Source organism: Mesocricetus auratus, unplaced genomic scaffold (assembly GCF_017639785.1).
Source record: "Mesocricetus auratus isolate SY011 unplaced genomic scaffold, BCM_Maur_2.0 Super-Scaffold_100014, whole genome shotgun sequence".
Taxonomy (NCBI): Eukaryota; Metazoa; Chordata; class Mammalia; order Rodentia; family Cricetidae; genus Mesocricetus; species Mesocricetus auratus.
The window spans coordinates 69,250-95,951 of NW_024429197.1; the positions used below are offsets into that span (position 1 = coordinate 69,250).

General features: G+C 46.1%; 1 protein-coding gene across 1 annotated transcript; it reads right to left on the reverse strand.

Annotated features, from left to right (window-relative positions):
• Positions 1 to 17,983: 17,983 nt before the first annotated feature.
• On the reverse strand, positions 17,984 to 25,453 carry LOC101823580 (PRAME family member 8-like). The gene is made up of 4 exons (XM_005081099.4): positions 25,305 to 25,453; positions 20,582 to 20,894; positions 19,559 to 20,152; positions 17,984 to 18,972 (listed from the first exon to the last, which is right to left on the reverse strand). Exons 2-4 carry the CDS (start codon positions 20,866 to 20,868, stop codon positions 18,405 to 18,407), a joined length of 1,449 nt encoding a protein of 482 aa, XP_005081156.1. The 5' UTR covers positions 20,869 to 20,894; positions 25,305 to 25,453; the 3' UTR covers positions 17,984 to 18,404.
• Between the last annotated feature and the right edge of the window lie 1,249 nt (positions 25,454 to 26,702).

The following is a 26,702-nucleotide window of genomic DNA, read 5'->3' on the forward strand; positions in this document are numbered from 1 at the left end:
ATCAAAATCCCAGCACAATTCTTCACAGACCTTGAAAGAACAATTCTCAACTTTGTATGGCAAAACAAAAGACCCAGGATAGCCAAGACATCCCTGCTCAACAAAGCAACATCTGGAGGCATCACCATTCCTGACTTCAAGCTCTATTATAGAGCTGTAGTCCTGAAAACAGCTTGGTATTGGCACAAAAATAGACAGGTAGAGGAATCGAATTAAACACTCTGAGATTAATCCACAAACCTATGAACAGCTGATTTTTCACAAATAAGCTAAAATTATGCAATGGAAAAATGATAGCATCTTCAACAAATAGTGCTGGCATAACTGGATGCTGGCATGTAGAAGAATGCGGATCGATCCATGTCTATCGCCATGCACAAAACTTAAGTCCAAATGGATCAAAGACCTCAACATAAATCCAACCACACTGAACCTCTTAGAAGAGAAAGTGTGAGGTACCTTTGAACAAATTGGTACAGAAGACTGCTTCCTGAACACAACATCAGTAGCACAAACACTGAGATTGACAATAATAAATGGGACCTCCTGAAACTAAGTAGTTTCTGTAAGGCAAAGGACACAGTCAGAAAGACAAAAAAGCAACCCACAGATTGGGAAAAGATATTCACTAACCCCACATCTGACAGAGGGCTGATCTCCAAAATTTACAAAGAACTCAAGAAGTTATTCTCCAAAACACCAAAGGACCCAATTAAAAAGTGGGGGACTGAACTAAATAGAGATTTCTCAATAGAAGAGACTAAAATGGCTGAGAGACACTTGAGAAAGTGTTCAACATCCTTAGCCATTAGGGAAATGCAAATCAAAACAACTCTGAGATATCATCTTACTCCTGTCAGAATGTCGAAAATCAAAAACACCAATGACAGCTTATGCTGGAGAGGATGTGGGAAAAGGGGAACACTGTCCATTCCTGGTGGGATTGCAAACTTGGACAGCCACTTTGGAAGTCAGTATGGAGATTCCTCAGGAAAATGGGAATCAGTCTACCACAAGACCATACAATTTCACTCTTAGGCATATACCCAAAAGATGCCCATTCATACAACAAGGATGTCTGTTCCACTATGTTCATAGCAGCATTGTTTGCAATAGCTAGATCCTGAAAGCAACCTAGATGCCCCACAACTGAAGAGTGGATAGAGAAAATGTGGTACATTTACACAATGGAGTACTACTGGGCAGGAAAAAAAACAACGGAATCTTGAAATTTGCAGGCAAAAGGATGGCACTAGAAGAAACCATCCTGAGTGAGGTAACCCAGTCTCAAAAAGACAAACATGGTATGTACTCACTCATATATGGATTTTAGACATGGGTCATGGGAGTGTCAGCCTACAATCCCAGGGCCAGTGAGTCTGGGAAACAGGGAGGTTCCCAAGAGATATGCATTATACCCCAGAGAAGTAGAAAGAGGCAAGATCTCCTGAGCAGATTGGGAACATGGGGGGAGAAGAGAGGGAACCAGGAAAAAGAGAGGGGGATAAGAGGAGGGTAGAAGAAGACATGGGGGAGCAGGAATGCTGAGTAGGGGTAAGATTAGAGGAGACCAAGATGAGAGATACTATAATAGTTGGAGTCATTATAGCTTTGAGGAGAGAGCTGACACTAGTGAGATTCCCAGAGATGTACAAGGATGACACCAACTGGAAAACTAAGTAATAGCGGGGAGACTTCATTAATAGTCCCTACCTGATGATAAGGTTGGTGACTACCTTATGTGACATCCTAGAACCTTCATCCTGTGACTGATGGAAGCAGAGACAGATACCCACAGCTAAACACTGAACTCAGTAACAGAGATGGAGGAGTGATGAGCAAGGCAGTCAAGGCCGTGCTGGTGAAACCCACAAAGACAGCTGACTGGACAAGGGGGAGCTCTTGAACCCCAGACTGATGACTAAGAGGCCAACAGGGGACTGATCCAGACTCCATGAATGTAGTGTCAGTGAGGAAGCCTCAGAAATCTCTAGGGCTTTGGGTAGTAGACTAGTGTTCACCATGGCATACAAATGAACTTTGGGAGCCCATTCCACATGGAGGGATGCTCTGTCAGCCCGGACACATGGGGAAGGGCCTAGTTCCTGCGCTGGATGAAATGACAGACTCTGGAGATCCCCCCAAGGAGGGCCTTACCCTCCCTGGGGAATGATGTGGGGATTGGGCTGGGGGCAGGGGGTGGGGGTGGGGCTGGTGGAGGGAGAAGGGGGGAGCCAGGATTGACATTTGAAGCATGCATGTTTCTAATTTAAATAAAAAACATACATAAAATAAAAAAAGAGTAAGAACAAATGATTCTGATTGGTTCATAGTCTACGTTGGTTGGAAATGACAGAACACATAGGGAAACGTCTATGTCTGCTTAGTTTGATTTGCAGCCTTGGAGCCACAACATATTGATTCATTGTCTGGGTCTGAGAATCCACACACAAGGACCCCCAATCCAATCTGGCAGACTCAGAGACTATCTGTCACTTGGTCCTGTGGAAATAAGCCAAGTTTCTGACTTCAGATCTGTTTCTGGGTGTAGCCTCTCTGGGACCCTAGATAGGAGAATCCAGGAAGCGGTCAGCCCCTGTGTCTGCACTGTGGTCTCTGATCAATCAGTTTCTGTAATGCTGCCCAGTAATAAATCTAGATGTTTGGAACCTCTGTGTCTGCTATTGTAGATTTAGATCCTCAGACCCACAACAACTTACGTTTCCTTTGCTTTCCCTCCTCTCCTTTCCACTCCTTCTTTGTGGGTGCAGCTGAAGTCAGGACAGCACCAACAGTCTGGATGCTCAGACAGGATGATTTAGAGTTCCCGGGATAGCCTGGGCTACATAGTGAGGCCTATTGTCAGAGAACAAAAAAGAAAGAAGCAAGGCCAAATTTTTGCAAAGCCACAAGAGACAGAAAAGTGAAGGTGACTCACTTGGGTCATTCCAATATTATTTTCTGGTAGTGCTGGAGCAAAGTGGAGGAAACAGAGAATTCACTGGGGAGGTAGCCGGAATCTGACAAGTGAATGTATGTACTTATCTAGGAAGGATGAGGCATTGGTATGATCCACAGTGGTACATGAGCCAAGATCACTGGTGCCCACCTCTCATCCAAGAACTTGAGAAGGAGCAGTGGAACGTTGTTCAAGGACATACTTGGCTACATGGGGAATTCTTGGCCCTTCCTTAAAACACAAACATGAAATCTTTTGTTCAGGTTGTGCTGTTGAGGTTACTTTGGTAGGAAATTAAAAGACAGAGTATCACAGCCAAAGTTGCAAGGGACTTCTTCTTTCTGGTGTGCCACCAATGCCCGGCTCAAACACATTCTTGCCACCAACTTTTGACTTTCCTGCACCCACACACATGTACTTCAAACTTGGACATCAAGATACAGAACATCTTTGAGATGGCTCAGCAGGTCCATTCACTGCCTGCATTCCCATGAAGATCTCACTTCAGTTTCTACAAGGAGAGCACAACTCTGTCAGTTGGTCTTCCCACCTCTGGGTTTGTGCCATGCATGTTCACATTCATGCAAACCCAGAAATAAAAAATAAAACTTAATTTGTGTCTAATCAAGTGATAACTGACATTGAAGAGATGTAGAAATATCTCAGTGGTTAAGAGCAAATTTTCTCCTTGTCCAGGACCCTGATTCATTTTCTGGTCCCATTCATCTCTACCTTTAGTTCTAGGGAGAGCCTCTTTCTGGATTTCAGAATTTCAAGCAGCATATTGTGCACAAATGTTACATACACACAGGCAAGGCTCATACACATAAAAATAGAAAAGGAAAAGAAGAGAAAAAAGGCATTAAATAAAAAGATCTGCAGGCAGGCAAGGTGGCAGGAGTCTTTCTCTCAAAACTATATTGTGCATGGAAAAATAACTCAGACAGATATGGCAGCTCACACGATAACACAAGGCAGATTAAGACAGAAGGATTGTTGAGAGTTGGAGGCCATTTTGGGAAACCTTAGGTTCATGATGAAATACCATTTCAAAAAATCCATAAACTGCCGGTCAATGGTGGGGTGCACCTTTTTCCCAGTACTTGGAAAGCAGAGGCCAGTGGTTCTCTATGAGTTGAGGCCAGCCTGTCTACAGAGCGAGTTCCAGGACAGGCTCCAAAACCATACAGAGAAACCATTTCTCAAAATAACAAAAATGTTTTCTTCTTTTTTATATTATTATTTATTTTTAAATTTAAATTAGAAACAAGGTTGCTTCACAAGTCAACCTCTCCGTTTCCCTCCCCTCCTCCTGTGCCCTCTCCCCAACCCCCCCATTATCCCCTCATTTCCCCAGGGAGGGTGAGGCCCTCCATGGGAGTGTCCATAGTCTGTCATTTCATCCAGGGCAGGGCCTAGACCCTCCCAAAAAGTTCAGGGTGAGAGTGCATCTCACATTGTTGGATGGGAGTCCAAAGTCCATTTGTATACCCAGGATATATACTGATCTACTGCCCAAGGATCAATAGATTACCTAGGCCTCCTCACTGACACCCCCATTCAGGGGGTCTTGATCAGTCCCATGCTGGATTCCCAGGCATCAGCCTGGGATTCAAGAGCTAACCCTTGTCAGGTCAGCTGAAAAACAAAATTTTTTAAAAGTCCTGAAGTATATAGATGCAAAATTAACAACTGAATATTTCTCTGTTGAGTGACTTCATGTGTGTGTGTGTGTGTGTGTGTGTGTGTGTGTGTGTGTGTGTGTGTTTCAAGAAATGGTTTCTCTGTATAGCCCTTGCTGTCCTGCAAATCACTCTGTAGACCAGGCTGACTTCATATTCAGAGATCTGCCTGAATCTCCTGCCCAGGCGCTGTGATTAAAGGTGAGTGCTACTACTGTTGCCTGGCTTCAATGAACGATTTCTTTTTTTTCCTTTTTTTTATTTCAGACAGTGTTTCTCTGGGTAGAGACTGGCTGTCGGGGAACTAATACACTGAGATCAGCCTGCCTCTGCCTTCCTGAGTCCTGGGTTAATCCTTTAACAGGCATGTGTCACCAACTCCTGCCTCAATGAATGATTTCCCAACAGCAATCTAATTTTTCTGGGTTGAGATCTGATCCTATCTAATTCCCAAAAGGAGTAAGGGGGTGGAGATTCAATTACTGAATCAAACTGCAGACTTTGGCTGAGGTAGTATGGCTACAATTGAGAGGGTTCCGTGGAAAGGTGTAGAAAGAGTTGGAGCAGCCAGAGAAACCCTCAGAGTCTTAGAGATTGGAGTCACAGCCTGCACCTGCCTGAATCTGAAGGCTTCTGACCTGTGTCCAACTCAGGTAAATCCCTCAGCTCCAACAGGGCAGTATATATCATGCATCCTAATCTAGCTTTGTCCTCATTTCAAATGTATGTAACATTTTATGTATTCTCTTATTTTTATATATTCCTTTAGTTTTCTGGTTTTGTTTTCTTGTTTTTTTGTTTCTGAAATAAGTGCAAACAGAGATTCTCCTACCTCAGCCACCTAAAGGCTAGATACCCAAAATACCACAGTGTGTTCTCCTTGGTATGCCATACTTAATTTGGTCATCTGTGGTTTCTGCTTCATTGAGTCAAACAGTCTCACTAAGAATTTCAGGTTGACCTTGAACTTCAGGCTCAAATGACTCAACAGTACTGATAATTATGTCAATGTAAGCAGGCATCCTTGTGCAGGCTTTAATCCCAGGCTTTGGATATCTGTGTATGAGGACCGCCTTGTCTATAGAGAGAGTTCCAGGACAACCAGGGTTCACAGTGAATTCCAAAGTAGCCTGTCAAAAGACAAAACAAAGCAAAGTGAAACAAAAAGCTATTTCTATCTGCTGGTTGATACATGGGCTCCCTTGCCTCTGTCTCTGTCTCTCTGTCTCTCTCTGTTCTCCACCAAACCACCTCCATCCAGCATTGATGGTGCACGCCTTTAATCCCAGCACTTGGGAGGCAGGCAGATCGGATTTCTGTGAGTTCTAGGCCAGCCTGGTCTACAGAGTGAGTGCCAGGATAGGCTCCAAAGCTACACAGAGAAACCCTGTCTCGAAAAAACAAAAAAAAGACATATATTATGTATCATTTTAATGTTTTAAAATGATTTTTATTATGTATACAGTGTTCTCTCTGCATGTGCCCCTACAGGCCAGAAGAGGGCACCAAATCTCATTTCAGTTAATTGTGAGCTATCATGTGGTTGCTAGGAATTGAACTCAGGACCTCTAGAAGAGCAGCCAGTGTTCTTAACCACTGAGGCATTTCTCCAGTCCCAAGACATATCATATCTTATTTGATCCTCTAACCTGAACTAACCTGAAGCACACTACATCCTCCTGAGTCTTTCCGTAAAGTGCTGACACTCCGACCACCACACCAGCCATCTATAGAGTGTTCTAATAGCAGAGTGCACTAGCCAGTCATCTTAGCTAAAACAGAGAATTCAAACGCTCCCAATGGCAGACATGAGCATGGGGGGGGGGCAAGCCTGGGCCACATAATGAGTTCCTTTCAGGTTTGGAAGCATAGGCGATTTCACTTCAACCCCCACCCTAGGGAAAACTGTATTTTAAAACATAAACAAAACTAGATGTTTTGATAATGGCTTTCTTCCTCTAGACCCCAGTAAAGCATTGGAAAATCTCTTCCTGGTAACCTCAATGTACTGGCATTTTTCCATGTCAGATTCACAGTCTTTTTGTTGTTGTTGTTTTTGTTTTGTTTTGTTTTTTTGTTTTTCAAGACAAGGTTTCTCTGTGGCTTTGGGGGCTGTCCTGGAACTCACTCTGTAGGCCAGGCTGGCCTCGAACTCACAGAGATCCGCCTGCCTCTGCCTCCCGAGTGCTGGGATTAAAGGCGTGTGCCACCAACACCCGGCTCAGATTCACAGTCTTTAGGTGCTCTCATTCAGACGAATGGTTTTAGACCTGCTTTGGGGAAGGTTATTTTTCTCTGTTTGAATTCGTGTTTCAAACGAAGTCTGCCTATCAGTGGCTACTAGTTTATACAGACCCTTCTAGCCAATCAGTACACTGAAATTAGTATAATAAAGCACAGTGCCCACACACATGCTTCTAAAGTCTTTCCCTGGCATGCTCAGTCTGTGGAAAGCAAATCATGAGTGTGTCAGATTTGTGACATTGGGACTGTGTTTTTTACGGTACATGAAAGGAGTTCAGTATGTCTCTGCCTTAATAAGAGGCTGGTTATACTGCTTGTTCCAAAGGGGCACGAGGTTCAGAAGAGCAGGGCTGTGTCTGGTTATGTAGGGAACTACCTATGTATTGTTCTAGAAGTTTCAGCATTTTGGGTTTGGCATTGAGGACATAAATTTGACTAAAACAGGAAAAATCTGCAGGTGGTAACCACCAGATTGCCAGGGTCACAATCCTTCCTGATATCACTTAATCTCCTCCAAACCCCACCTCGGGTGTCACAGTTTCTACCTGTGGCACCCATGCCACGAGCAAGTCTAATGCATCATGTAAAAGCCTGGAGATTTAAATAAAAGACGAGACGTTCTGGCTGTTTGTGCTAAGAGAATGTGTGAATATGCCTTTATTGCAAGGAGGGAGCAGCCTTATTTACAGACTTACAGCACAGTGGAAAAACCCCAGGTGTAAGAGCTTGTGTTTTCATAATTAGAGGTTGATGCCAGTGGCTGCTCCCTCCTCGAAGCTTGCTTCGAGGCAGTGGTGTTGCTCATCTTTAGTCCCAGCACTTGGGAGGCAGAGGCAGGTGGATCTCTGTGAGTTCCAGACCAGCCTGGTCTACCAATCGAGTTCCAGGACAGGCTCCAAAACAATACAGAGAAACCCTGTCTCGAAAAGCCAAAAACAAAGAAAGAAAGAGGGAGGGAGAGAAGGAGGGAGGGAGGGAGGCAGGGAGGCAGGAAGGAAGGAAGGAAGGAAGGAAGGAAGGAAGGAAGGAAGGAAGGAAGGAAGGAAGGAAGTGTTGGAGCCCTGGAGACCTTTAAGTTGTAGCAGAATTAAGTGGCAGTTTGAATTGAAACAATTTAAATTGAAAAGTTATTATGAACAAACTGGTCATGCATACATTGGTTCCTGGAACAGGCTAAACATAAGGTGTTCTATAAGAAATATTTCCTTCTGTACCCGGGCCCGGTACTTTCCATTGCCCCTGTCCTCATCCCCTGCCCTGCCTAAACTGCTTTATAAAAATGAGACCTTGCTAGCTAATAAACGAAGCCTTGACGCAACTCAGACTGACTCTGTCTTTACGCGCTTGGCTTCCACTTCTCTCCCCCCCCCACCCACCCCCGTTTGACTCCTACAGGTGACACCCACTCGAGACCCAGTAAATAACCTGGCCTGCTGGACGGGTCAAGAAAGAGAGAGAGAGAGAGAGAGAGAGAGAGAGAGAGAGAGAGAGAGAGAGAGAGAGAGAGAGAGAGAGAGAGAGAGAGAGAGAGAAAGGAAGGAAGAAAGAAAGGAAGAAAGAAAGAAAGAAAGGAAGGAAGGAAGGAAGGAAGGAAGGAAAGAAAGAAAGAAAGAAAGAAAGAAAGAAAGAAAGAAAGAAAGAAAGAAAGAAAGAAAGAGTGAGCTTGACGTATAAGACTCCATTTGCCTGGTAATTAAAGTCATAATTTACATATGGGACCTCACACCCCTAAAACAAGTTGTACAGCAAAGTAAACAATCAGCCAAGTAGAGAGGAACTCCCAGGGCTGGAGATACTATTGCCCAGCTACATATTTGTAGCCATAATATGTAAAGGGACAAAAATAAAAAATAGACAAAAAGGAGTCAAGAAAACAAATGACGCAGTTATAAAATGGGCCATGGTTCTGATCAGAGAGCTCTCAAAAGAAAACAGAAAAACAACTAAGAAACATTTCAAATCATGTTCAACATCCTTGGCAAACAGGGAGAAGCAAATAAAAACTACTATGGGATTTCATCTTATCTCAGTCACAACAGGCAAAATACAACTGACTACAGATGCTGGTGCTGATGTGGGGAGAGGAGAGCCCTCATCCACTGTTGGTGTGACTGAAAACTGGTGGTGCCACTCTGGAGAACAGTGCATAGACCTCTCAAGAAACTACAAATAACGATGCTGTTGTGGATGACGACAACAGAGCTCTTGCATGTTATGGAATTTTACTCTGCCACAGGGAAACTGAAATCACGAAATCTGCAGGTACAGGGATTGTGGGCACCCACAGAATTGACTCTCCATTCCATTTTGACTTAAGGTCAGGGAGCTCTTGTCTGCCCTTGTTCTTTCAAGGTGAAGCAACAAAGATGCCTGGCCTAAGAAGTGGACGACGCAACAGGATGTTTGGCATAAGGTGTGGTTGCTGCTTGTCCTGTCTAAACAGAACACTTAGCTCAGGATATGGTTAGTTGATGTTTCTGGTATTGAAGGGGTAATTACTCTGTTCCTTTTATCTCCCCTTCTTCTGATGATAACCCTGTGGCTGATCCTAGTATTCACTGGGTGCCTTCCCTATTCCATCCTGTCTCCTGCCTAATTCTTTCCTCGGTCCACACTCCTCCTTCCAAGAAGATGGTACAGATGGACAGGACTCGCATCTACAAGGTTCCCCAGGTGTGCCCTTGCTCAGAAACTGTGTGGAAGGTAGGGGCTGTTGTGAGCCTAGGTGGGGGCTGAGTAGATGGGAAATGTGTGAACCTGGAGCTAAGGTGAGTGGCTAGGGTGAAAACTGCCAACAAGAAAGCTATGCTGGGGTGAGCTTGTAGGGAACCCCGCCTGGATGTTGCTTGATGCTGCCTTATCGGTCCTTCCAAGGTTCTGTTGATCTCTGTCCAACACTATGATTCTGACTGTAAAGAAAGAAGATAAGCTGTGGCCCGAACCACCCCAGATTGACAGTGACAGGTCTTGGCCCAGAACAGGGTTACTAGAATGAAGAGTCTACATAAGCCGGGCGTTGGTGGCACACGCCTTTAATCCCAGCACTCGGGAGGCAGAGGCAGGCGGATCTCTGTGAGTTCGAGACCAGCCTGGACTACCAAGCGAGTTCCAGGACAGCCTCCAAAGCCGCAAAGAAACGCTGTCTCGAAAAACCAAAAAACCAAAACAAAACAAAACAAAACAAAAGAGTCTACATAATGCAGCATCCTAGGTGGCGACCTTCATGGGGATGAGATGACCTTGGACTACAAGTCTACTCCCTGCCTGGAGGTCATTCCCTGTGTGCTCCAGACCAATCCCATTGGCCACACATCACTCTGCCCTCTCCTCAGGAGTAGCACCCCCTTGGTTACCCTCTGGTTGGAGTCCAGTCAATTCATGGAATCAGACTTGAAGCATCTCTGTATCTGAGCATCAGCATGATCAAGCACCTGCACCTACATCTGCATGGGGGAATTCAGTCCTAAACTTCTTAGAGCCCTCTGAGAGAAGGTGACCAGTGGCAGTCTGCAGACCCTGGATCTAAAGTGCTGTAGCATCACTGACTCCCAGTCCCCTGCCATTCTGCCTGCCCTGGACCACTGCTCCCAGCTCACCACCCTAAGCTGCATTGGACTTAACTGTGTGGAGGAGCTGCTGTGCCACACTGCTATGCTGAGCCAGTAAAGCAAGGATTGTACCCTGTGTCAAGGGAGAGCCTTAGTGATTGCTAAGGGTTTGTTTGCTTGTCTGCTAGGTTTTGTTTTGTTGGTGTTTTTGTTTTTTGTTTTTCATTGTTGTTGCTTTTCCAAATGCTATCAAATAGGAAGAGCTGATGTAGACATCTCTCCGGTGCTTACTAATGTGTTCAATTGTACACCGAGGGCATTTATTTATTCTGTCCCTAACATGCTCACTTATTTCACAGATAACTTCTCAGAGCCAAGAGTTTTTCATCAGCTTCTATTGACTACAGCTTGCACAGAAACCCATTCCCTGTCCATAGTAAAATGAAATCTGAGAAGCAAAGGTTCCTGGTTAAATTCTTAGAGATAAGTGACAAAAATGCACCTTTAGGCTGGGCGGTGGTGGTGCACGCCTATAGTCCCAGCATTCAGGAGGCAGAGGCAGGAAGATCTCTGTTGAGTTCGAGACCAGCCTGGTCTACAGAGTAAGTTCCAGGACAGCCTCCAAAGCCACAGAGAAACCCTGTCTCAAAAAACAAACAAACAAAAAAGCACCTTTGGCAAAAGTGGGACTGACCAAGAGACCAACAAACAGTAGATACAGATAAGAAGTCCTCTGCCCATGTGTCCAAGTCCAGAGGTCAGGGTTCCTGGGATCACCTTCAGGAGTTTCCATACACTTCCTCTTTACCCAGCACAGCAGGACAACATTCCTCTTTTAAAATGTTTTTCTTGAGCTGGGCGTGGTGGCTCAGCACTCAGGAGGCAAGTGGGTCTCTGTGAGTTCCAGGACAGCCAGGCCTGTTACAAAGAGAAACCCTGCAAATAAATGAATGAATGAAATGTTTTCTCTCTCTGTGAGTTCGAGACTAGCCTGGTCTACAAAAGCTAGTTCCAGGACAGGTTCCAAAGGCACACAGGGAAACTCTGTCTTGAAAAACTGAAAAAAAAAAAAAGTAAAATGTTTTCCCTTTTAACGTTTTATTTGAGGTGGGGAATATTTGAATTCCATGGTGTATAAATGAAGCTCAGCACAACTTGGGTGGTCAGTACTCTTCTGCCACTGCTGTAATATTTGTAATATTTGTAATATTTGAATTCCATGGTGTATAAATGAAGCTCAGCACAACTTGGGTGGTCAGTACTCTTCTGCCACTGCTGTAAGGGCCATGACTCATCCCGCCAGCCCTCCATTGTCCCGGGGATTGGACTGAGGGTCTCACGTGCTCAGCAAATGCTCTGTCATTGAGTTACAATCCCAGAAGCCCTTTCTGTTTAAGTTTCCCAAGATGGCATTCAAGGTTTATCCTGCCTCAGTCTGCAGAGTATCTGTGACTACAGATGCACTTGCAGACCCAGCTCTTCTTCTTATGGGTACTAGAATGCAGGATCTGCTCCGCCACTGCTACTCCCCAGCCTCTTGGTGTATCTAAGTGGGATTTTTACCATCCCTCTGCCTCAGTCTTCCAAGTACCAATTACAAAAATGTGCCACAACTTGACTTCCTTATTCTGTCTTCAAACCCTGTTCCCAATGGGCAATTCTACACAATGCCCTCGGGGGGGGGGGTCTTTCTTTCTTTCTTTCTTTCTTTTTTTTTTTTTGGTTTTTCAAGACAGAGTTTCTCTGTGGAACAGCCCTAGCTGTCCTGGAACTCACTCTATAGACAAGGCTAGCCTCAAACCCACAGAGATCTGCCTGCCTCTGCCTCCCAAGTGCTGGTGTTAAAGGTGTGCGCCACCACAACCATTTATATTAAAGCATTTTTTATATTAAAACATTTTTAAACTTCTTTTCTTGTGTATGGCTGTTTGGCCAGCATGTATGTCTGTATATCACATGAATACAGTGCCCAAGACCCCTGGATTGGAGTTACAGTTGATTTTTAGCCATCATGTGGGTTCTGGGAATTGAACCTAGGTCCTCCAGAAGAGCAGCCAGTGCTCTTAAACTCAGAGCCATCTCCCTGGCTCCACATATCTCCGAGTTTTGAGCCCCAGCCAGATTTACCATTTCAGTTTTCCACAGTTGAAGACTGCTGATGTCAGCTGTATGTTTTCTACACCCTTCCTTTGGAACCACCAATGCTTTTTGGGTGGGTTTGAGTCAGGGTCTCGTGCAGCCAGGGATGAACTTGGTTTTCTGTCTCTGCCTCCCACTGCCATGTGCTGTGTTTTGTGCCTGCTACACAAGCTCCCTACCACCCAGGCCAAGTCACTTCTTACAGCCTCCACCTGCTGAGCCTTTCCTGTACTATAAATGAAAGGAAAAGTAGCTCAGGACCCCAAGGCCAAGTTCTCAGACCAAGGGATATTTATTTGCCCCAAAGGGGCAAAGACAGAAGAGAGAGGAAGAGGGAGAAGGGGACTGGGACAGGGGACATGGGTATCTGTCTCAGAGGAGGACAAAGGATGGTCTCTGGCCACCTCGAATGCCCATTCCTGATAATGAACTTGATGTCTATAACCATCCGGGAGCCTTCATCGTGTGACTGATGGATGCAGAGGCAAACACACAACTAATCACTGAACTGAACCCAAGGAACCCAGTGACAGAGAGGAGTGATGAGCAAATTGGCAAAGAATGGGCTGGCAAAACCAGCAGAGACAGCTGATCTGAACAGGGGAGTGCTCTTGGACCCCAGACCCACAGTGGGGAGGCCAGCATGGGACTGATCTGGACCCCCCAAATGTGAGTGTCAGTGAGAAGGCCTGGGCAACCTATGGGGCCCTGAGCTGTGGATCAGTGTCTATCCCTGGTATACAAACTGTCTTCATGTGCCTATAGCACAAAGAGAGATGCTCTCTCAGCCTGGACTCTTAGGGGAGTGCCTTGACCCTACCAAGAGTAAAATGACAGACTCTAGATATCCCCTATGTGGAAGGATTTGGCAATAGGGTGGGAGGGAGGGCGGAAGGGGGGTGTGGGAAGAGGGGAGGGAGAGGGAACTGGGATTGACATGTAAAACAAGCTATTTAAAATTAAAATAAAAAATGATAATAAAAAAAAAGGATGGTCTCTGGATAGAGAGGAGACAGACATGGTACCCGGGAAGAAAATGACAATTTATAACGGTATAGGGGGAAACCCCATGTAATTCCAGCACTCAGGAGGCAGAGGCAATAGGATCTCTGTGAATTTGAGGTTAGCCTGGTCTATGAAGTGAGTTCCAGGACAGCCAGGGTTGTTACACAGAGAAACCCTGTCTCCGGAAAAAAAAAAAAAAAGGTCAAGCAGGGCTGGGGGATCATGGTCCATGCCTTTAATCCCAATAGGGGCAGAACAATCAGAGAAAAAAAAAGTCATGCAGGAAGTGAATGGTGTTTCCCCCATGATCCTATGTGTGAAGTGTGCTGTGTGATGAGTTTATGCGAGTAATTAAAATGGGAATATATAAATCCTGACATTGTAGAAAGACACAAACGTGTTTGTCTATGCTTCAAGGAAAACCTTTCTAGAAAGCCTTCATACCTGCCATCATTGTAACCCCAAGGGGCAGGGCAGAGTCCTCAAATGGACTGGCTTAGCTTGGTGGTGTGGTGGGGAAAGTCCTTTGGGCCAAGCATGGAAGTGACATTGTCCCAGAAATTGAGCCTAGAGCTGGGTGTAGTGGCACATGCCTTTAATCCCACTTAAGGGGCAGAAGGAGGTGGACTGGCAAACACAATAAGCCCACGAATTAAATGATACTTGAGATGAAGTCCAGCATGCACTTGCTAGAAATAAGTCTGGGTCACAAAGACCACCACTTCAACTGAGGTGTCTAGACAGAAACACTTTACTCTCAGAAGGGTATAGTGCAAACACCCAGAGCAGGAAGTGAGCTAGGATTTTATTCTAACTCAAGCAGTGACTTTTCTGTACCAGCTGGAGTCCGAACTCACAGATGAGTATGACTGGTTAGTCTCAGAAGACTTGACATACAGAAGAGGAAAGTGAACCCTGAGTTCATCATTGGAGGGAGTCAGGGCAGGAACTCAAACAACGCAGGAACCTAGAGGCAGGAGCAGCTGATGCAGAGGCCATGGAGGAGTGCTGCTTACTGGCTTGCTCCTTATGGCTTGCTCAGCCTGCTTTCTTATGGAATCCAGGACCACCAGCATGGGGATGGCACTACCTACAATGGGCTGGCCACTACCCCATAGATCACTAATTAAGAAAATGTCCTACAGGCTACAGCCATATCTTAGGGAGGCATTTTCTCAATTGAGGCTCCTCTAGCTTGTATCATCAAGTTGACATAAAACTAGCCAGTACACCACCTAAAAGTTACTCTGCTAAGGAAGGATGGAGAGCTCTTTCTGCTACCACAGCAAACCGTTCTCATTTACATTAGGGATTAGAGCGCACCTGAGGTCTGTCAGACACTGGATTTAAGTGCACACCTTTAATTACCACACTCAGGAGCCAAAGGTAGGCAGATCTCTGTGAGTTTGAGGCCAACCTGGTCTACAGAGCGAGATCTAGAACAGTCTCCAAAACTACACAGAGAAACCCTGTCTCAAAAAGCCAAAATGAATGAATAGATGATAGATAGATAGATAGATAGATAGATAGATAGATAGATAGATAGATAGATATAGATAGAAAAGAAACCCGGCCTATTCTAGGGAGCAAATGGGACATGCGGCTGGGAGAGGAGGGGAAGAGGGAAACATTATGAACAGAAACATAGTCTCTGTGGAGGCAGGGGGTCAGTGAATTAGGTCAGAGAGTTCATCAGTTCCCCCATGCCCAGAATGTTGCCAGGCCAGTCTTACTATTTAGCCCAGACTGACCTATAACTCTTATTCTGTAACCTCAGTTCAATTCTGTAACCTCCAGAGGCACTAGGCACACAAATTGTACACCCCCCATGACATGTGTATGAGCAGGTAAATACCCATACATATAAAATAAAATGGGTAGTGAAATAAATAACTTTGGTTTTGAGCCAAGTGTGGCTCAAAACCAGTCCCAGTGTGTTCACACACACAGGAGACCCCAGTTATTAGACAGAGAGTGAGAGACTTTGACACACTCAGCCCTAAATGGGATGTCTCCATCAAATCCCTCCCCTCAGTGCTCAGGGAACCCATGGAAGAGTAGGTAGAGAGCCTACAAAGAGCCAGAGAGCTGGAGGAGACCAGGAGAACAAGGTCCTCTAAGTTAATATGAGCAAAGCACCAACTGGACTCACAGACTCAAGCTGCAGGCACAGGTCTGCACCAGGTCCTCTGCCTACTTATGGCTTCCGGCTTAGTGTTTTCAAGGCGTCCCTGAGTGTCTGACTGTTGTTGCTTTCTCTTGGTCTCTTGACCCTCTGTTGGTTTGTTCTAACTTCAACATGCTAGTTTTTATCTTGTTACATTTTAAAGAATGAATGAAAACCTAGCCACTAGGGTAAAACAGGCTAAGGGCTGAACTGCTATTTATACCTGCTGGGAGCAGGAAAATCAGTTTTTCTCCAATGTAGTGACACTAGTTATACACTCTAAGGCAGGCCTCGTTTGACCAACATATAATGGATTCCAGGTTGTATGTTCGTGGGGGGGGGGGGGTATTTCCTTTTCTTGGGTTTTGTCATTGGGGGTTTTGGCAAAACTGCTTGGTTGTTAGTCATGGTAGCCCCTGCCTTTAATTCCAGCACTCTGAAGACATACAGCAGAGGAACAATCTGAGTTCCAGGCCAACTTGAGCTACACAGACCATTAGGTTACATCCAGTTTTTAAGACTTCAGTGTTGTGTGTATGTACATGACACAGCACTTCTGTCTCAAATAGTGTTGTCAGAAAGCACTTCCAGGAGAAGCCTCTTATTATGTTAGGATGGTAGTGGGGGTCTTACACCCAATAGGCTATCCCACCTACTCGTTCTTTTACCCATCCCCTTGAACTATAGTTACAGACAGTTGTGGATGCTGGGAATGAAACCCAGGTCCTCTGAAAGAATACCCCATGATCTTAACTGCTAAGACATCTCCCCAGTCCTATATATATAGTTGGTTTTCTGAGACAGGGTTTCTTTGTGTAGCCTAGCCCCCGCTGTCCTGGAACTCACTCTGTAGACCAGGCTGGCTTTAAACTCAAGAGATCTGCCTGCCTCTGCCTCCCAAGTCCTGGGATTAAATGTGTGTGCCACCACATCACCTGACTCCCCCCTATATCCTTAACACTTGTACAAATGAAAAAACAGAGCACATGAAACAAAATTCTTTTATTGCTACAATATACAATGGGTAGACTTGAGTACTCATTAACAAAATAAAGTTTCCTCTGGGACATTAATAATGCAGTTCTTAAGGTCTGTCAATCTTTTAAGCCAGGACAGGGACATTTTTGTCCATCTGCCAGATAACTTTCTCTTCAGGGACAGCCAGAGGGCTGGAAGCCCTGAAGAACAGGGTCCCACAGAAGTGATTTACAAGCCAGCCATGTGACATACTTCAGTAGTCTTAGCATTTAGGAGGTTGAGGCAGGAGGATTTCAAGGGCAGTCTGAACAACACGAGACTATGAAAGAAAGAGCTACAGAGGGAGCAAGCAATGAGGCTTGTAGCTCTGATTTTGCTTCAGCTGTCTTTGGTATGTCCACAGGACCTCCTAGTCTAAACGCGCCTAGCTCGGCCGCTCCCCAAACCTCTCATTGGAGAATGCATTGCTCATTTTAGGTTAGACATTTTGTACACACAAAGCACTGAGCAGACACGCAGAGGGACAGGACAGACACCCAGGCGGAAGTAAAGGAAAGACAATGAGTGCCTTCAGTTCACTTTGGTGATGTACAAGTCAGGGTTCTCTAAAGGCTAAAGGGACATAACTGACAGAGCTCTATGTACATCAGAGTACATGAAGTTTAGTAGACTGGAGGGCAGGCCGTGGTCTAGGCATCTGGCAATCACTAGCTCACAATAAAAAGACCAAGGATGGAGGAGTTGTTCATCCACAAGGCTGGACATCTCTGCCAAAGCTTCCTTCCACATCTTTCTATATATGCTGCCAAGGGAAGGTGTGGCTTCAATTTAGGGTTGGTGTTTCTTCGAATAATGTGGTAAAGAAAATCTCTCACTTCACAGGAATGCCCAGCAGCTTGGGTTCCACTGACAACCAGGTCTGTCTGCCATCACAGATGTCTAGTCAGACAGCAACAGGGTCTTTCCAGATCAACAGTCAAAGGAAGGCAGTGACACTGAGACAAGGTTAATGGCAGGGAAGGACACCAGGGGAACATGCAGGTTTCAAAATCTGACCCTTACTTTACAACTATCACATAGGAGAAAGTCATTCATTATCATGACCTGACAGAACTCTTAAAAATACAGAATTGGAGCTAGAGAGATGGCTCAGCAGCCAAGAATACTTTTTTTTTTTTTTTTTTTGGTTTTTCCAGAGAGGGTTTCTCTGTGGCTTTGGAGGCTGTCCTGGAACTAGCTCTTGTAGACCAGGCTGGTCTGGAACTCACAGAGATCCGCCTGCCTCTGCCTCGGGAGTGCTGGGATTAAAGGTGTGCGCCACCACCGACCAGCTGAGCACTTGTTCTTGCAGAGGACCCTTGTTAGACTTCCAGCCCACATGGTGGTGGTTCACAGCCACCTTCATCTGATCTCCATCCACAAGCACCAAGCACACATATACACAGGTAAACCACTGACACGAAATAAATCTTTTAAGAAAGAAATACGAAATACAGAATCATCTTTTTGACTCCATAAACCTTTGTCCTCAGAGCCCCACCATTTTCCATGTCAACCTGAGTCCTTGGGGGTCTGTCCCTAGTTACTGCACACCATTTTGTTTCCCAAACACTGAGCAGTGAGTGTGTGGCCATACGCTCTGGGTTCCCTTGATGAGATAAATACCTACTGCTAGGCTTTTATTACTGCTGACAATGACAAAGCCTGATCTCTAGGTCATAGACACAGCGCTGACAACATTCATGGCAGATATAGGAAGCAAAGGAGACTCCCTTAGGCTGTCTTACAGTAATGAGTGTGTCCATGAGTTCAGGACAAAGTTGGGTAAATCTTCCCAAGTGGACATCACCCCTGTCGTCATAGCATTCCAAAGGGGCGGGATACAGCTCCTGGGTCAGCTGTCTTAGGTTGGCTGTATGATACAGAAGGTCCTTCAGGACAGCCATGGAGATGTCATTGTCACAGAAACTGAGCCTGGTGAGTTGGGAGCACTGGCTCAGGGCAGGCAGAAGGGTAATGAGCTGGGAGTCCACCATCCAACAGCCCTCCAACTCCAGGGTCTGCAGAGTGCCTGCTACACTCTTTAGGAGATCGTGGAAAGGCACAGGATATAAATCATTTAATTTCACAAGTCTCAGATTCAGGTGTTTGAGCTGATGGAGACTCTTACTCTGGGACAAGGAATTCAAGTCTAACTGTGAAAGCTTGCACATAGTGATGGACAGGGTCTCCAAAGGGGTCTTCAGGGACCTAAGGAGAGACCGAGTGATTAGTTGTGGCATATAGAGATGGAGAGAGCTGCTGTTAGGGTTAGCATAGAAATAAAGGTGACCACTTATCTTCAAGTCACATGACTAATATCCACATGCTGCTTATTGGAGTCTCGCCCTACCTGGGCTCAAAAAGGGATTTGGCATGTGGGAAGTCAGAAGACACAAAAAATGCTAAGCAGAGTTACCCCGGGGATCTGTGTAGGTGTGGGTCCTCCCCCATTCTGGGCCCACTGCCCTGACCTATTCCCTTCCCCTTACCTTAGACCGAGTGCCAAGGAAGAGTACACTGCACATGCTTTTCTACATCTGACCCCACCCCACTGACCTAACTCTCTTCACACCTACCCCAGCTCAGCCTCTGCCTTAGAGTAGTCACTGAACTAACCAAGCTCTCCTCTTGACTCGTGTAAAGTGGAAATAAAACCCTACTTAGATGTTGTAATGACACCATGATTGTGAAATCCACAGTGTCTGGCTGACCTCACTCGGGGTACCTACTCCTCAACAATAAGGGAGAGGAAGGTTTGCCAAGGTAGCAGAAATCAGTCTCCATCCTACCTTACCTGAACAACTGTTTCATGTGCTCACTGGAAAAGTAGACACCATTCATTGAGAGATGCTGGAGACAGTTGAGTTTGGAGAACTGAGAAACGAACTTGGTGATACACTTCTGGATGTCTGAGGGGGTAGTTAGAACCTTGAAAGTGTTCCTGTGACTCCGTGTTAAGAGGAGTTTTTGAAGGTTTCTCATCTGGTCCAGGTAAGATATAAAATGCACCAGAGAGGACAGACTCCAACCTGTATTCAGCTCCAGCTCCTGGATGCTGTCAGGCTGGAAAACCATCAAGACTTTCCTGACCGTATACACCGGCAATGCCCAAATCTGCATCTTCACACAGCACAGCCTGACGAACTTTCTCCTCTGCTGGGCCCACTGCAGCAAGTATGTTTGGTGTTCATTCAGATGGAACCTGAGGCAAAGGTTGGCGACCACCTTCAAGCGCCGCCTCAGCGCGTATCGAGGACAGCGCTCTGCCATTTGCTTTTTTTCGCATACAGCCTCTTCTGAGCAGTCTCCATCCTCCTCCATTCCAACCCAAACATCCCAGAAATCGTGGTGCACATTCCTCAGGTCCAGCACTTGAAGCTTCCGCCTCCTGTGAGCAAAACAGGGAGAAACATGAGAAGGTGCAAAAGGCTAAAGCCAGAGCAGCTTTTTCTCACACCTCCGTGCTACCCGGTGTCTGCTTCTCAGAGCTGGGTCTCCACCGGCACATTGCGCCTGCCAGGCAAGGGCTCTTTGCCTGAGCTGCATCGAAAGACCTGTACTGCTTCTTCGCTTACTTAAATTCTTGACTGTCTCTTCCACTTCCAGAACCTGTGTGAGAGCCAGGGAAAGGTTTATTCCACTGTGGCTACAGCAGCTTAAGCTCTACTCCACACTCAACTGGCCTTTATACTGGGGCTCAACAGGGGTCAAGGCTTCCGCAATCCTCCAACAAGATACCATCAGAAGTCTCTGACCCTTGAGCCCATTCTCCCTCACCCCAGTGGCCACCATTCTACCCTACTTGGGTCTTGCTTACCTGGGGAGAAACTTCTGTGTCCACAGCATGTCTACTCCATCCAGCACAGCCTGCAAAGTCTCCAGGTGGGGGGTCTTCATCAGCGATCCCACAGGGAGGCAGGGGAAGGGCCATACTGCTACCATAGCCCTCAGGATGTTAGTTTGTCCCTGGTTGAAGGCCTCCTTGAAGAGTGCTGGAAACAGCACCCTGGGCAGGTCCTTCAGAGCAGAGATGGCCAGGGCCTCATCCCTCAGCAGCCTCTGCACTGCCAGCTGCAAGAGTGTGGGTGGGGCCTGACCACTCATCCTTCAGGTCTTTGGTCTGAAGGAACCTGGCAAAACATAACGGAGGCTGTCTTAGGAAACCCCGCTTCTCACCTGTCTTAGTTACTGTGCTCTGTTGTTGTAATGAGACGCCTTACCAGAGTAACATGTAAGGGCATTTAACTGGGGGCTCAATTACAGTTTCAGAAGGTGTACCGGTGACCGTCATGGTAGGCAGGCATGGCACCGGCGCAGTGGCTTACATCTCATCTGTAAGCAGACTGCAAAAAGAGAGCCTGGTGTGGGCTTTTTGAAACCTTCTCTAACAAGGCCACACCTCCTAGTCCTTCCAAAACGGTGCACCAACTGGGAACCAAACATTGAAATGCAGGAATAGCATAAGGCCATACTTTCTCAACCATGCTATCTAAATCCAGTCACTATTCCTCCAAATTCAATTCCCACTGGGAATGGTTACCCAGGAAACTAAGAGCTGAACCCCATCACTTTATAGCAACAGGGACACTGATTATTGATAAATTTTGAGTCCCTGGTTCTTGGAAATGCACCGACACTGGTATAATAAGCCAATCAAACTGAAATAATAAATCCAAGTTTAATGAACAGAACAAAGCAACTCCGGGGTGACCTTCAGGAGTACAGGAGAGGTAGCACGTGGCAAATATGGCTGCCAGGGAGCCGAGCATTGGTGGTGCATGCTTTTAATCCCAGAACTCGGGAGGCAGAGGCAGGCGGATGAGTTCGAGGCCAGCCTGGTCTACAGAGTGAGTTCCAGGACAGCCTCCAAACGAATATAGAGAAATCCTGCCTTGAAAAAAAAATATATATGGCTGCCAGGTCTATGGTAGCCTAGGTGTGGTTTTGAGCAGCCCCCAGGGGAGGTGCTGACCTTTGAAGGGCTTTTTGAGGGGATGAAGTTTGGAATTGGAGATGGAGCTTGAGGTAGAACTTGCATCAGAACATTCCAGAGGCAGAGGCAGGTGAATCTCTGTGAGTTTGAGGCCAGCCTGGTCTACAGAGTGTGTGCCAGGACAGTCAAGGACAGACAGAGAAACCCTGTCTCAAAAACAAAACAAATAGATGTTGATGGAAAGATGGGAAGGCCATGGGAATGTTCTATGCCTAGCTTCCCATATTCTACTGGGTGTATTTGTTTTTATGCCTACATGCATGTGTGCACACCACATGGGTGCCTGCCGAATCCCCTGGAACCAGTGTTATGTTACGGGTGGTTGTGAGCCATCATGCAGGTCCTGGGAATTGAATCTGAGTCCTCTGCAAGAGCAATTAAGTGTTCTCAGCTGCCTCACCATCTCCCCAGCCCCCCAAAGTTTGCTATCAATGAGCTAAGCCTGCCTGGAAATGACTCAGGAGGATGTATGAAAGGGTTAGAGCCTGATGGGGGGTACTCTGCTATGCCATACTATTATTCTAGAGACTGCTGAGGAGGTGGGTGGGGGCGGTTAATAAACTCACATATAAAAACAAGCTTTCGCCGGGCGGTGGTGGCGCACGCCTTTAATCCCAGCACTCGGGAGGCAGAGGCAGGCGGATCTCTGTGAGTTCGAGGCCGGGCTGGAGCGATAGCCTCCAAAACAATACAGAGAAACCCTGTCTCGTAAAAACCAAAAAAAAAAAAAGCTTTCACAAGCAGTTTTCAAGCTGTGTGACTTTCTGTAGAGTGTCTAGGAGACAGTGACTTTGAGATGAAGACGTTAGTGCAGAGAGGCTTACAGGAAGAATTTTCCATGTTGCATTAGAGTCTAGATGAGGAAATGGATGAGAAAAAGAAAACTTTTTTGCTTTTGGAAATATGGTCTTGCCTGCGGTTCAAGCAGGTGTGGAAATGGCTATGAGGTCACATCTGCCCTTGATGGACCTTACTACGTAGCCCAGGCTGGCCTGCAAGCTCACCATCTTCCTGTCTATATTTAAGAGTAGATTTTGTGTTTTGGTTACAATCCCTGGCTAGAAGACTCTACTTGGAAAATATTGCAGTGAAACAGGGCATGGTGGCAAGAGACTCCTTAGCATTTTGGAAAAAGAACCAGGACGGTTCCAGGCCAGTTAGGTCTGTATAGTTTCTGACCAGGCCAAGTTGAGGGTCTCAAAATAAAAATAAAAACAAAATGCGGCTTAGTAGGCAAGAGCACTGGCTGCTCTTCCAGAGGACCTGAGTTTGTTTCCTAGCACCCACATGGTGGCTCAGAGCCATCTGTAACTTCAGTACCAGCAGATCTGTCCTTTTCCGGCCTTCATGTACCTCAGGAATACACAGGACAGTCATGCAGGCAAAACACCTATACACAAGCAAAACTAAAAAATAGGACAGGACAAAAAATAACTGAGGTGAGGTTGTTTGGTACTGGGGGTTTGATCCGGGGGCCTGGCCCATGAGACAAGCGCTCTAGCAACAAGTTGCATTCCAAACTCATTCACTTCATGTAGACACAAGGCTACGTTGTGTAACCCCCCCCCCCAATTGCTGGAACTGAGGTTCTCTCTCCAATGTATCCCTATGCTATGATTCCAGGAGTGTGCTAGCAGCCCACCTGGCTTTGTTTTGAGACAAGGTCTTGTCAAATTGACCAGGCTGAACCAACTGCATTCCTCCAGCTTCAGTGATGGAACTTGAGTCTTGTGTCAAACCTCGTTCCCAGGACTGTTTAAAGACATTCCAATTTATAGTCACAAAATAGTGACTTAAGGAGTATAATTTAAGGGATTACAAACTACTTAATCAAATGTAGAGTTGGAAGGGAAGGAGTTCAAGACCAGCCTGGGCTTAGTAAGACTCAGTCTTTTTGAGACAGGATTTCTCTGTATATGGTTGGAACCTTTCCTGGCACTCACTCTGCAGACCAGGCTGGCCTAGAACTCATAGATCCACCTGCCTCTGCCTCCCAAGTGCTGGGACTGCAGGCAGGCACCGCCACCACCCCACAAGTCTTATAAAACTTAATACAACCAAACAGTACAAAGCAAATTCCATTCAATGGGTATTTCTCATTACAGCCTAATCTACAGAGCAAGTTCCAGGAGAGACAAGGATACAAAGAGAAATCCTGTCTTAAAAAAAAATAAAAACAAAAAAATCCAAATACTGAGGAGGTAAAATTAAAGGATCAACTGTTTAAGGCGAGGTTAGACCATGTCTTCAAAAATGAAATAAAAGTAAAATAAAAAGTCAGATATGATAGGACGGTCTTATAACCTGCATCCCTGTTCTTGGAAGAAAAACTAAGGGTTCAAGGCCAGCCCTAGTTATATAGTGAGCTCAAGACCATCCTTGGCTGCATAAAACTTTTTTTGCTGTTGTTGTTTGAGGCCTGGTTTCTCCGTGTACCGTTTGTCCTGGAATTCATTTTGTAGACCAGGCTGGCCTTGAACTCACAGATAGATACCCACCTGCCTCTGCCTCCCAAGTGCTGGGACAGCTTGCGCCACCACCTCCTGGCTTCAATCAAAAAATTTATGTGAGTTCTACTTCAACCTGTTCTACATGCAACTGTCTCTAAAAAGAAAGGGAGCCAGGCATTGGTGACGCACGCCTTTAATCCCAGCACTCGGGAGGCAGAGGCAGGCGGATCTCTGTGAGTTCGAGGGCCGGGCTGGACTGACAGCCTCCAAAACAATACAGAGAAACCCTGTCTCATAAAACCAAAAAAAAAAAAAAAAAAAAGGGAAATTTCAAAATACGCCTTTAGAAGTGAATCCGGCTTTTAATGTGTCCCTGCCCCTGTCCTCCCCCCAACCCCACAGTTTCTCTGTGTATCTCTTGCTGTCCTGGCACTTAATATGTAGACCAGGATGGCCTCAAACTCAAGAGTTCTGCCTGCCTCTGCCTTGTAGACCAGGCAGGCTGGCCTTTAAGCCAGAGACCTGTCTGCCTCTGCTTCAAGTGCTGGCATAAAGATGTGTCACCATCACCCGACTCGGGTTTTTGGTAATTCTAACAGTCAGGAGGATGAGGTAGTCTGAGGCCATCCTAGAGACCCTATGTGAATAAACAAAGAATATACATTTTAAATTGACACAAACCAAGGCATAACTCTAGATATCCGAGTAACTCCCAGCTAGAAGTTCCGACATGAGGAGGCAGAAACGGAACTGCCAGGAGTTTCAGCTACAAGTGGAAACTTGTCTCAAAAAAACAAAGATAATAGTAATAATAATTTGAAATTAACTAGGGCTTGGTGAAACACACCGATAGTCGTGCCCTACGGAGGCTGAGACAGGGTATGGGAGTAAGGGGGTGGGTGTCTTCTGACCCAACCTGGAGTACATTCTAGGCAAGCCTGGGCGGCATTGTGAGACCCTGTCCCCCCAAAAAATTAAAATCAAAAGACACTTACGCCTACAATCTGTCCGTATCAAGAGAAGAAATCAGAGTTCCCTTGGCATCTTGCGTCAAACGCCCCTGAACCACTGTGCCCTGGTGGAGGTGGTTGACTTACCAGAAACAGGCACTAATTACAGAACTGAGGAACCCAGAAGATCCAGGCAGTCACTCCAGGCTCGGGCTCCAAGGCTTTGAGTATCTTCGCAGGCTTCTCTGAGGTTTTATGGTCCATATTCACTTCACACTTCCGGCCTGAAGCTTTTCCCCCACCCCACCCCCCGTCAGTATTCCGTTTCACACTTCCGGTTTGTAGCCCCGCCTGCCAACCACAAACTGCAAGCCGATTGGATGATTGCGTACCTGCCCTGTCACCCTGTCTGGGCTCTTTAGTCTCCGGATTCAACCCAAATTCTCTGTGAGAAAGAAAAAAAAAAAAAAAGAAAGTCCCGCGAAATGGCTTCCGCCTTTGGTCCAAGCCCTCGAGAGGCAGAGGCAGGCAGGTCTCTGTGGTTTAAGACCAAATTCTTTGAGGGAAAAAAAAAAAAAAAACCAACAACCTGAAAACCGCGGGAAATGGTGGACGCCTTTAATCCCTGCTGATTCCTGCAGATCCCGGAGTTCCAGCCCAGCCTTCTCTATGCAGAGATTCCCAATATAGTCAGATCTCCACAGTGAGACCTCGTCTCAGAAAACAAACCAAAAAAGCCCTGAGATTCTGTGAAAGAAAAAAAAAAGCCCATTCGTGGATGCACTCCCTTTCGTTTGATTTACATTCCTTTATTCCTTTTATTTATTTGTTTGCTTGCTTATGCACTCGGTTTTGGATTTGTTCCTTGAATGGAAACAATAAAAAGGAAAAGACATGACCTGTTCCTAGGTTTAGTGGAGTTTGATCTATGTTTTTGTTTTACTTATTATTTGCTCATTTATGCACTTCGTTCTGATTTTGTTTCTTGAATGGAAAAGAAAAAGGAAAGGCTATGACTGTTCCTAGGTATGGTGGAGGAGAAAGTTATTGTAGATAAAAAAGGGAGAGCGGAAGCCGGGTGGCGGTGGCGCACGCCTTTAATCCCAGCACTCGGGAGGCAGAGGCAGGTGGAGCTCTGTGAGTTCGAGACCAAGCCTGGTTTACCAAGCGAGTTCCAGGACAGGCTCCAAAACAATACAGAAAAACCCTGCCTCGAAAAAAAAAAAAGGCGGGGGGAAGGGGGGGTTGAGCAGGCCGGGCATTGGTGGTGCATGCCTTTAATCCCAGCACTCCAGAGGCAGAGGATCTCTGTGAGTTGGAGGCCAGCCTGGTCTGTAGAGCGAGTTCCAAGACAGCCTCCAAAACAATATAGAGAAACCCAGTCTCGAAAAGAAAAAGGGGGGGGGGGAGCATAGGCAGAGGCAGACACAATCTGGAGAATCCAGAGCCTACGTGACTCTGAGCCATCTGAGGGAACAGGGGAGGGGAAGGAAGAGAGGAAAAGGGGACCAGGTGCTGCAGTCAAGAGGGCAAAAGGCTAAGTAA